Source organism: Anastrepha ludens, chromosome 2 (assembly GCF_028408465.1).
Source record: "Anastrepha ludens isolate Willacy chromosome 2, idAnaLude1.1, whole genome shotgun sequence".
In the NCBI taxonomy this organism is placed as follows: Eukaryota; Metazoa; Arthropoda; class Insecta; order Diptera; family Tephritidae; genus Anastrepha; species Anastrepha ludens.
Genome location: NC_071498.1, coordinates 68,062,953 through 68,075,938, shown reverse-complemented (window position 1 = coordinate 68,075,938; position 12,986 = coordinate 68,062,953). Strand labels below are relative to the sequence as shown.

General features: G+C 32.9%; 1 protein-coding gene across 7 annotated transcripts in view; it reads right to left on the bottom strand.

The window, feature by feature from the left end:
• The window catches only part of LOC128871735 (tropomyosin-2), a 55,140-nt gene extending 42,414 nt beyond the window's left edge, over positions 1–12,726 (bottom strand). For all 7 annotated transcript variants that reach the window (XM_054113756.1, XM_054113755.1, XM_054113749.1 and 4 more), the window contains exons 1-3: positions 12,616–12,726; positions 2,847–3,000; positions 2,148–2,273 (exon numbers count right to left, since the gene is read on the bottom strand). In XM_054113756.1, the coding sequence (XP_053969731.1) occupies positions 2,148–2,273; positions 2,847–2,960 (240 nt within the window). In that variant the 5' untranslated portion in view covers positions 2,961–3,000; positions 12,616–12,726. The remainder of the gene's footprint in view (positions 1–2,147; positions 2,274–2,846; positions 3,001–12,615) is intronic.
• Positions 12,727–12,986: the final 260 nt, after the last annotated feature.

Here is a 12,986-nt window from a genome sequence, read left to right as displayed (position 1 = left end):
CGTCTTTTCTGTGTTATTTGATATTTAAAAATTTACTCAGAAAGCTTATATTGTTTCTACCTCTTTCCGCCGTATTTGGAAATGGGAGGTATATGTTTTTGCTCTGTATACACATATTTTGCTTATACACAAACATATATAAACATATGTATGTGAATTTTCCGAATTTACTCATACTGTCTCCCGATGAGGCTAGGTTTTTAAAAATAGAACATTTTCAACAGCGGGAAAACATTTATGCGGTTGGCAACGCGTGTCATGTCGTGCTGCCAGAGTAAATTTATCGATTATAAAATAATCACAAAACTCATTGCAATCATATGTTAACATCACATTATCTCTATTGACAGAATATGTTAATGAGATAAGTACTCAAAAAAATGTTATTCCTTCTCATTTCATTAACATTCTCTGGCAATAATGTGCGATTTATTGATGTTTTATTATTTGACACAGTGACTTCTGTATTTTTTTGTTTGTTTTGGTTTTCTCTCTTTGAGCAACAACTGAAAGAATAATAACATAAGTGGGACAAATTTGGGCTAGTTTATTTTTGCGTTTAAATAAACAATTTACGCCTTTTTAATACCTGATTTTTAATTAAACCTAAAAATCGTGAATATTCCTAAAACTATAAGAATAGTTTTTCCATTTTGGCGTTTCCCTTTTCTAAAACTGATCCTGATAGAGTATTTGAGTATTTCTTAGATTCTTTTTGATTGTATACAATACATATACATATAACTATAACTAGTGTAAATATTTAGGTAAAAAATTTCTTAAATATGGGTCTTGATATAAATATTTCTAACTTTAATTTAATGAAATAAATTTATATGAATAGATGTAAGAAGCACCGCTTTGGAAAAAAAAATTACTTTAAAAAGTTTTTTTTGGTATATAAATAATCCTTGAATTTGTATAGAAAAATTCAATATCTTATTTATATTTTTATTGACCCATGTTAATAAATAAATATGATCATTAACAATTAGAATATTTAGTTCAAATTCAACAGATTTCTGCTTGCTAGTTCTATGTTTTAATTTATTTTTTCAAAAGTTTAAACAAAGGACGGATGTCAATAGTCTAAGTATTTCCCCTATAAGTCACGAAAAATTAAATAATATCACAGAACCATGTTAATATACTCTGTGCGATTTGAACAAAATTTCTTACCTTCCTTAATTATTTTATTTGTTTTTCATGGTATGAAATAGAATATTATGGAGATTTCCTTAAAAATGGATACCTTTTGCGGTATTAACTCTTTTTGCATCGGGGAAACTAGCAAAACGTTTCCTCTTGCATGCATTATGATAGATATGGTAAAAAACAACACATGTATATAAATATAATGCATATACTTCTAGAATTGTTGGTCATTCAGGGGAAAATACACATATCTTATTGACACCAATCCTTTGTTTAATGAAACCTACCTTTTGTTTTAAATTATTAAATTTGAATATTTTCATTTGATATTTTTTTAATGCGCGAATTTTTCAATGACTGATTTTTTAACCCCGATATATATATATATAGACTTTTAAAAGAAAATTAATTATTCATTAATATTCTAAATATGTTTTTCCTTATAAAACAAACACTGGCGGCCACGCATAACTTCTTATTGCACATTTTCAATCAACTAGTATATGCTCGCAAAAGGGAGAACACTTTGTTGCTCTGTGTTATCAATGTTATCAAATGACAGTAGAAGGTTATGCTTAGCCACCAGTGTATATGCCTATGTATATATAGATATACTTATTTTTAATAAAAAGGTAAATATTTGAAGTAAAGCCTTTATAGTTGGACTCTAAAGTTGTGATTTACACAAAATAGTTTGCATCAAGAAATTTCTTTGCTTAACTCGGACACTGTCTTCACGATCCTTGTACAATTTTTTATATTTTTTATTATAACATATTATATATAATAATATATATAATAATTTTACTATTTATATTATGTATATTGATGTTTTCTCTTCCTCCCCCCCTCCGATGTCCAACTTATACAGGCTTTACTTTAATTAATTGTGTAACTATCATATCGGTATCTTCTCTCTGATATTATAAAACTACATGATTATCATATCTAACTATGTAAATACTTAGTTGCATGAAAAACGCTAAACTTACATTCTGCAGAGCCTTGTTCTTTTCCTCCAATTTGCCAGTGACTAATGTGAGAGCTTCTTGTGTCTGATCCAATTCGTTTTCAACGGTCTGGATTTTCTTTTGCAATTGACGAGCCTCTTCCTCGGCCTAGGCAAATACGAACAAAAAACAAATGCAATGAATATTTGCATGTGAAACTATAAGTATAGGTATGTATATCTAATATATATATGTATATATATATATAGTATATATGTGTGTGTGTTTGTGGATATAATTTTTTTATTGATATAAATCTCAATTGGTAATGCTTTAAGAGTGTTAAGTTCCAAACACCAAGTTGCGATCCGTCAGTCGCAATTAAATTATTTGCTTTTGGATGATAGCTAATCTTTATGCATTGTTGACGCGGCATTCACGTGCGTGAAAGAATCACTAATTAAGTTTTCTTACAAATCCAACAAAAAAATAATCATAAATAATTTCCAACGATTAAGTTAAATCCACATAAGTATTACTTAGTTGTATGAGTATCTTGTGTGGGAGAAAAAACTGTACAAATACACGCTCTTCATTTAATTTGTTTGAATAGTTGTAATAAATGTTAGCTGATTGTTGGTTAGTTGATCGGGCGGCTTTAATTTGGTTACATATATTATAAAAAAACTACACACATGTACTCATACAAGTGCATATACATACATAAAACTAATTACAAACCTTCTCGGCACGAGTGTTGGCATCGCGTGCTTGTTGCTCACAGACGAGAGCACGTTCCAATGCTCCATCCTTGTCGATTTTCATCGCTTGCATCTTCTTCTTGATGGCGTCCATGGTGGCTGGGTTTTGTGTTTGCTCTGTTTACTCGAAGAAACTGAAATTGGCACATGCGAAATGAAAGAAAAAGTGATTTAATATCATATGTGTGATTTATTGTTTTGAGTACAAGAAAAGAGATATGTAAATGCATATATAATATCATAAAACATATATATATATGTACATACATATATACATTCTTAAAAGCAGTAGTAAAGTGCAATCGACGAGTGTGGTGTAGGTGTGAGAAGTTCTAAACGGACATTCTTACTCAATTTTGAGACGATAATAAAATGTTTGATAATTTTTTTTATTTGTAACATTATTTTATTTTCGTATTTGAAATGTTTTTCACATCGTGCATATTGTTCTCAAGAACTAAGCGATAGTTTTCCAATGCTAAGGTGTACATACATAAATGTTAAAAGATTAAACGAGTTAAAGAAGTAACAACTAGTTTTTGTACTATTCCTTAAGCTTACTAAGCGCTTGCATATATGTATGTACATAAATAAGAATATATGTACATACATATATATGATTATATATGGTTTAAAGCGATATTTTTCTGGAATTGTTTGATGTTCCTCCTGATTTGTCCTACAAAACAAAATTCTACAATTTTATGTGATGTTTCAAAGTCAGATGTTTTTTATAAGAAGCTTTTTCACATCAGAAATGCACTCGGAGATTGCAATATATGTACGTATATATTTTTATTTCTATTTCATGTCTACAACGAGGCCGCCGTAGCCGAATGGGTTAGTGCGTGACTACCATTCGGAATTCAGAGAGAGAACGTAGGTTCGAATCTCGGTAAAAGACCAAAATAAAAGAAGTTTTTTCTAATAGCGGTCGCCCTTCGGCTGGCAATGGCAAACCTCCGAGTGTATTTCTGACATGAAAAAGCTCCTCATAAAAAAAATCTACTGTTCGGAGTCGGCTTAAAAAACTGTAGGTCCTTCCATTTGTGGAATAGCATCAAGACGCACACCACAAATAGGAGGGGGAGCTCAGCCAAATACCCAAAAAGGGTGTACACGTCAATTATATATATATATATATAACGGGGTTCGAACCAGGGGTCAACCAATCGATAGTCACACACAGGTTTCTTTAGCTGTCTATAGTCACCGGGGGCTCCCAAAGGGATATTCTTAATTCTTTAAAATATATCCATTCTTCACCAACGACCCTTATGAGTTTTGTACAATGAAGGTTTTTAATTCATTTAACCCAAATTATCTCGTTACCCAGTTCTTTTAGTCACTTTATCTACTTCAAAACTCTACACTGTCTTTGGCATCTTCCATTGTTCATTGTCCATTTTCAATATCGGAGCCGTTACTTTGGCTAAAATCCCCGTAAGGGTCTTGTGAAAAATTCCCATAAATATTTTTTGACTTATATGGGGTTTTCAGTAAGAGCGCTTCAACTTTTGAACTTTTTTGAATAAAACACAAACGGTTTGACTTTTTTAACTATTTTTTTTTTATTATCGAGTTTGAACATATACATTTAAGTATGCAATTCGATTTCTTTTGCATGATCACCGCGTGCACGTTTTACGAAGTCCAATCGTTGAACCCAATTTTCGACCACTCTTTTGCATAAATCGGCCGAAATTCCAGCAATTTCGCGTTCAATATTGGCTCTGAGCTCACAAATCGTCGCCGGCTTGTTACTGTAGACCAATGACTTCACATAACCCCAAAACGGGACGGCTTGTTAAATGGACCGTAAAATGGCCGTAATGCTCTTAAAGTAGCAGCAACAGAACGATTATTTTCATAAAAAATTTGCAATCGTTGCTCAAGTGTGTAGCGTTCCATGATGAAATGTATACTAATGAAGTTTACAAATGACAAGCGAAAAATAAAAAATATTGCGTCGTTCGCTCTCCCTATCGGAAAAAAGTTGAAGCGCACCTATTGAACAACCCTATATATTTATTCCTTTTACTCCATAGTGAAGAGTCATATTCTTTGAGTTAGCTGGTATAAAGCAATTAAGTGGGAAAGTTTTCAAATTAGATTATCAGATTTTAAATAAAATATTTGCCAGTCACCAGCCCATGCTGTTATGTGCATGCCACATTTTAGCTGAACTACGTGAGGATAGTATGTATAGCGTTCCTCGAGACTTAAAAACTGTTTCCATACCAAATCCACGGATAAGTTATTTCCGCACCTACTCCAGAGTGTGGTTCTGATGTGAAAAAAATTCGCACGGAAAGAATTTATTTGTGATTATGGGGCATTAAACTCCTCAACCGGTAGCACAACATCAAAACGTTCCCCATAAATCTGAGGAGTAACTCGAACTAAACCTCGCAAGGTGATATGCTCCACCCTATCGTTATTAAATGTGTGTATTTATTGAGTATAAAAGCATTGTTGAATGCGAACTCTACATTTTTTACTCATTATGTACTTACATTTTTATCATATTTTAAATTTGTTGGTTACACCCATTTTACACATTAATCTCAAGCTAATGACAATAATAAAATAATTAAGACATAAGTAGGGCATACATATGTAAGTAATTATGTATAAGTAATTTCGTTCTACTTCATTGATCTATAAGCGTTGGTGTTAAATCAAATTTTGACTTGTAAAATGGCTTTATACATCAAACACTTGGGAGCACGTGACTTGCGTGCCAGCATCAAGCGGTTGCTTTTACCACCATATGTGAATATAAGCAAAAGGTAAGGTATTGCGTTTGAGACAAGTGACGTTTTGCATTTAAATAGATTTTCGTGCATAACTCCAACATTACTGGTTGCTGCTACGAGTATTAATTTTGCATAATACATACATACTCGTATTTCAAAAGCATCTTCTTCCCCGTGAAGCATTTCTGTGGAAGGAAAGTAGTATTCTGCGTCTACATACATACATATGTATATATATAAGTTAGAATTAGCGCTCGAAATATTTGGGTTAAGCCGAAAGTTTTGTTCATTTTGACTGCAATCAATTCAAAGCACATACATATGTAGTATGCCGTGGAGTTACTGCCTGACGGTGTTGCAAAGTAAATAAATTTTCGTCATTGAAACTCTGCGCTGATTAATGAGCAATTTCTTTACGGTCACTAAAATAAAAGCACAGCAGATACTCGTATACATACACTACACATGCGTCAAAGGAATGTTTGTATTTTACTGTGCGTTGTAGCCGCCTTTGTACCTGTGGAAATGTGTACTGATGCACATGAACTGCAAAATATAGTATATCATATACTTGTATGTATGTATATATGCGCCTCCTGACGTGCGCATGCACATACACACACATTATGTGTCGCGTGTGATATACGAGCGTTTGCGTTGACATTCTAAAGCATGAAGCATTCCAAAAGCTTGACTCATATTGAGCTGCGTCAGTTGAGTCGTCAGCTTGTGTCGTTGTCCCGATCCCCACACACTCAATCAATAGTTTTTTTACTTTTCTGGTCAGCTGTTGCCGTTTGTTTACTTTGAATGAATCAAAAAACAAAATGCAATATACTTTTTGCACTTGAAGTTGCTTTCTTGAAATGAGCAATGCGGGTCAAATCGGTTTTTTTTCATGCAATGCATGCGATGAATTGTGTTCGTATAAGGAAAGAGTGTAGTGAGCACAATTTGCGTTTTGATAAAGCAAAATTTTAGGTGACTACATATTTAAGATTTGTGTGCGCTTATGTAATGTAAATATGTATATAAATACGAGTATATATACAATATATATTGGAGCTTGGGTGACTTTGCATAGCTTATTAAATATGAATACTAAAAATCATAGGAAGAAGCTTTGGAATAGAAGTCGTTCTGCGACAAGCAGAGACGATCCTTTAATTGCGTCACTGTCGTCAACGACTTCCTACATCTCCCATCGCCACTTTAAAGGCAGCATAGAAGAGATTAAATTATAGGTATACATAGATTTTTTAGCGGCCGCCGCAGCCGAATGGGTTGGTGCGTGACTACCATTCGGAATTCACAGGTTGGAATTTCGGTGAAACACCAAAATTAAGAAAACAATTTTTCTAATAGCGGTCGCCCCTCGGCAGGCAATGGCAAACATCAGAGTGTCCGAAGGACAAGACACCTTCAAACTACCTAACTAAGGCTAAAAGATTCTAGGCAGTCTTCCTATTAAATATTAAGCGCGCTCCTAACAAATATGTACTTGTAGACATAGGTATTCATCTATCCTCACGAATACTAAAACATCATTGGCAACCGCATTCTTAGCAAATAGAGGATAAACTAAACATTTCCAAAAAATAGTCAAGACCGGATATTCACATAAAAGGTGTTGGCACCCCTTAATATTCTTCAGACATCTCAAGAATAGTTAGCCCTACCTAACCGGGTTACGTAATTTCTCAAAAAAAAGGGTATCCAGTAAGAATCAGGGAATATGCACAAATAAATATGTATTATTTTATTATGCCTACATACATATGCACATACTGCAGTGCCCATGAAGTATGCTATTGTGTGCAAGGTGACTCCGGCTTGAAACATTCCAGAAATGCTGATTCGAAAATAACAATATTTATACTTATACACATATGTATGTACATATACATAGACATATAACAAGCATGTATAAGTATGTATTTGTGGCACATTTTATGCTTAGTAATTTATTCGAAAATATTTGAACCTCCACTTAAGCGCTTTGAATGCTAAGTGCTTATGTGCAAAATGCACATTTCTATATACGAGCATACATATATACCTATATGTATATGTAGCTAAAAATAAAATTGAAGAATTTTGAACTTCATTCACAAGCCTTCAGAACTTCAAGCTCAATTAAATAGTTTTACTCTTAATATTTATTTATGTAATAAATATGTAAGTATGTATTATAGCTAAGCGCATACAACCGTGGCAGTTTAAGGTCAGGCTTCTCCCGCCCCCACGTTTTTAACATTTCTCTGCAATTCGACAGAACAGTTAAGTTATGCTTATTCTGAAAGATATTTAGAGAGAAATATTTTTATGTAGATTTTTATGCAGTTTTACTATCTAACATAAGAGACTCTATGAAACTGTTTGCGGTTTCGAGAATTTCATTTTTGACCTCAATCATTCATTGCCTTTGCTACCTATCGAATAAGAGGGTATATCTGACAAAAAATCGTCGCTTCTCCAACAGTTTGGTAGTTGAAGCATAATACAAGGACGTTGTGCGTAACAACTTTTCGAGCTTCATAAAACACATTTTTAACAAAGATAAAGTAACCAAGAGTGAACGTTCATACACTCTGAAACCTTTTTAACCTTTTGAAATGCACTTTGCGGTCTAATTTTATAAAATTTTGTTATTGTGAAACTCAGTTGACTTGGAGTTATGTGCCTGGGTTGTGAATCGAAAGTGAAAGTGTGCATAATTTGATGCTGGAGATATTTTTCCGGAAATTTCACAAAAATTGCAAAAGAGTTTTTTTAGTGTAAGTTTAACTCTGCTTTACAGCTAACTTAAGTTAGTTAAATTTTGCAGGGCTAAGCTCAATTAAAAATTTCATCCCTGTTGAAATAGGACTAAAAAACTGGGCTTTAGTATTTTTTTTTTTGTATTATTTCCATCTATTTAAAGGGGAATTGAGCTCTATTTGTTGGTTCTACAGTTAGACTTAACCTTAAATTTTGTTAAGGGAAAGATTCTACCTCGAGAAACTGCGAGTAAGGCATCGTATGTTTCCACCCTTGGCCGCTGAGTTTCCTTCGGTTTGCCTCTGAGTACCTCCACAACTGTAAAAACTTTGGTTCGGCAAAAAAAGTCTACCATCTTATATAAATTTTCGATAATTAAGGCTAGTACACAGCTTTTGGGAAAAGGAAACCTCATAGTCCTGAAGTTCATAAAAAATTTTCTACTTCGGTTTTTGTTGTTGTTGTGGTGTGCAAGTGTGGTGTAGTCACCGATCGTTATCGTTTATCTCAGGGTTGGGCACAGAGGGAGAGGGATGTTAACTGAATGGGTTTAAGGGTTATTCTACTTCGGTTATTCCAAACTATCATTTAGCGATTTTTTCTCTCTTACTTCGAGAAAAGCAGTAGAAGCTAAAAATAGCAGTATCCACATTTTTAGAGAAATTTGATTTTCATAATGTAGTAGATTCGTCATAGTGCCGTTCCTGTTTGTAATTTAGATGTCAAGAAGTTTTTTCCCTGTCATTTTTTCTATAGAAAGAAAAATTATGTAAATGCATTTATGGAGAAAGTGCCAGACGGAATAGTAGCCTTTTAAAACCTACGTTGATTTGCACTAAAATTTAAGGAGCTATTATACAAAACTGCAAACTCTATAAAATGTTAACAAATACGGTTTTGCGGTACTTTATTTTTTGTCAGCTTTTCAAAAGATCTACACTGAGTTTGTTATAATTTGAACTATATTTTTATAATGAATAGGCAAAACAGGAAAATATTGCAAAATAACAAAAAATATCATTACTATTTTCAGTGACACTCGTTACATATTTTTCATAAAATATCTCATTTATTAAGTAAAAGGTGTAGTTAGCGACTCAGTAGCTGCATTACCGAAGAATTTGCTAAATTTGTATGTGGATAGATATATTTACATATACTCATACATACATATTTACATATGTATGCAATCGAATTAAGCATAGAAGAGGAGAAATCGTTCACTAAATTTTCTCTGACTACAGGCTGAATTTTTTTACGCAAACCATATAACTAAAAAAAAAAAATTAAAACGCAAATCAATAAATGTTGGAATCAGCTCCCCAACAGAGTTCTTTTTGTTCTTTTTTTTGTGAATGCTCACAATCATTTCTAAAAATATACGCTCGAATTTTTTCTCTTAAATGTTCAAAGATCCTTAGAAGCTCGAAGAATTCTACTTAGATGCTGATACACGTCTACAAATATACAAATACACATTCGTCAAGTATATTCACATATGTTAGTGAGCATATGTACATACATATGCACGTAATATGTCTACAACGCCAACGCTAGCAGGCAGCTGTTTAGTGTTAAAATGTTGCCAAAGCACGAACACACCAACACCGTTATTATTTAATACTCGCATATGTATGCATATATGTACGTATGAGTTGGAGGAAATGTCTTCTTCTTTTAATGTGAAAAGCTTTTCCGTGTCTGATTTTTTCTCGTTGCGCACAAACTTGCGATCCTCGCGCACCTCGCGCACCTCGCGCAGCTTTGTTTTTGCGAGGGAACCATAATCAAATTTAGAACATTGTTGAGTGGCAAAGTGAATAGTCGGTGGCCAACATCTGAATGCCACAGTAGGGATCGAATTACAAAGCTAACTGCAAGTAATGTGGCATGTATTTATCTAAACCAATTGCGTGTATGTGTGTGTATGTGTATGTATGTGAATCAATCGAATTGATGCAATGTGTAGGAATGCCGCCACTTTGGATTGTGCAAATATGGCGAAAGCATCAATGTCCGAGTGGGTATAGGAAATGTGTAGAATTTGTATGCTGGAAAATTGAGTGGGTGTCTCGGGAATATCTACCTTATGGGACGTTATATATGTTTATACATACCATTATGAAAAATAAAATGGTATTATCAGTTGTTAAACTTTAATTTGAAATGGGAAGGTTATATTGATAAATTTTGTAAATTTTTAATATACATATTTTTATTACCTTAATTATGCGTTTACATGTCTGTATGCACTAATTTTCAAATATACTTCCTTAACTTACTATTTCTGCAGTCTAAGGAAAGATTTTATTGTAACTATTTTTCTTCTTATTAAAAATTTATGTACATATATTTGCAATTCTAAACGATTTTTGTGGTTTACTGCGCCTTCGGTTATACTAGACGTATGTTGAACTTTGTGGCTGCCACTTACACATATATACGTACTCATGTATAATATGTACGAGTATGTATAACGAAGTTTTGCGTCTGTATAGGGGTGGTTACAAGTCGAAACATTTGGGCAACGCAAATTGAAAGAAAACGGCTTTTAACCTCAAATGAATTGATATGTCTGTATGTGTATACAAATGTATTGCCATTCATTACTTCAACAAAGTTTTCGTATAATGTGGCGCCTGCTTGTTTTTTCCATTTAGTTGAGACCAGAAAAAGTTACTGGTATATATGTGCGTACATATGTATACGAATATTTATGGGTTTGAACATGACTACTTTTCGGTTGGTCTCGGTTTCACTGTCCACTGTGCACATGGAATACTTCAAACCATGAACAAAATGTTTTCAAACTTCGCCCTACGGTAAGGAAGGCATTTATGTCATGAAAACCAAAATCAATAAAAACTACCCAAAGGGGTGGGGGCGCATATACTATGGATAGGTGATAATAAACTTCCGAGTGATTTTCTGGCAGAAAAAACCTTCTAATAAAAATTATCTGGTGTTTGGAGAACGCATAAAACTGTAGGGTCCTCCATTCGTGTGATAAAATTAAGGCGCACAACACAAATTGGGGGAGAATGTGGGTCAAATATTTATAAAATACAGATTGTGTGCAAAGTAATAAGATGTAGAAAGCTGGTAAAAATCCGATATAGTCTTCTTTCCAATAAAAAAAAAACAACCAATACAACTATAATAATGTAATATGGAGAAGGCAATTGGGAAACTATCCTTATCTTTGCTTTATTTCTCTAAAATATATCTTTGAACTTTTGGCAAAATAACTTATTTGACTTTAACAGTTTTTGATCTTTGAACAGTAACTTCTGGACTTTTATAAAAAACACATACTATTTTAATTGAACTTTTAAAATATATATTCCAAAGATACAATTATGAAACATTAGTTTAAATATTGCATTAAAACACAGGAATCTATTACTCGAAAGGCCAATTGTACTACGTTGGTTTAATTTGATTTCTCGAAAATTTTCATATGCATATATAAGAGTTTTGATGTTTTACAAGAAAACGAATGTTTCGAAAATCAAAAAAATATTATATATTGAGAAAATAAGTAATAACATTCAATTATATTATATTTTAGTGCTGAAATTTGTTTTTGAAAAAATTAAAAAATGAGTACTATTTTTTAGTTAGAATATATTTTTGCAGGAAAAAGTGAAGATCTTTATTAAAAACTTTCTTTTTGAAAACAATTTTTGTAACTTTTTCTTTGAGATATTGCACGAACTTATCGTACAAATTATAACAACCAAAGTAATGAAATATTAATCCTTAGATTTAAAATACTTTATACGGTTGAATAACTTTATTTCGCAAATAGAATTTCAAAGCAGAATATTAAAATTTTCTGAATACTCTAAATTATATAACACTGCGTATGCAGCCTCATTTGCGTAAACACATTTTTTAACTATTACAAATTTTGAAACGTTAGTTTGTTATTTTAAAAGTTATTTGCATTATTTCTAGTGCAAATAATATACACTTTATAAGAAATTTCACTTTAGCACAACTTTTCAATTGAATATATTCTTAACCCACATTTTTCACCACACAACTTCACCACTTGTCCTCGTGTCGTTAGTGATTTAAATATAAAAAATAACGCTTTATCAGTTATAACAATTAGCAATTGATTAACTTCTCTTGCTTGTTTTTTTTTTTTACTTTATTTTATAGCACAGCGCTCACTGAGCCAGTCAGTGACAATCAACAGTTAGTCAGTTGGTCAGTACTTACAATATAATTTTATCGGAGTTATCCGCGACTTGAACGGATTGTGATGTTCAACTGAAAATTTTGTGAAAACACTTTAGACGTTCTGCTCGAATCTGTTCGAAATGAAATGTTGCTGCCACCGCGACGGCCCAAGTGGCTTGGTAGTGGTTTGCGAGAATGCGCGTGTATGCGTGCCGTTGAGTATGTGTGTGTGCAATGCTTGCAAGGCTATAGCGGTGTATGTTTTATTTTTATTTTTGCTGTTGTTGTTTATAATTTGAACGCTTTTGGTGGCACCAAACCAATGTCGGAGCCACAGCCACAGCAACAGAGGCCGCAGCCGGCGCAAAGAAACATTTGCACGATCAGCAAAAGAAAAACAATATACTATG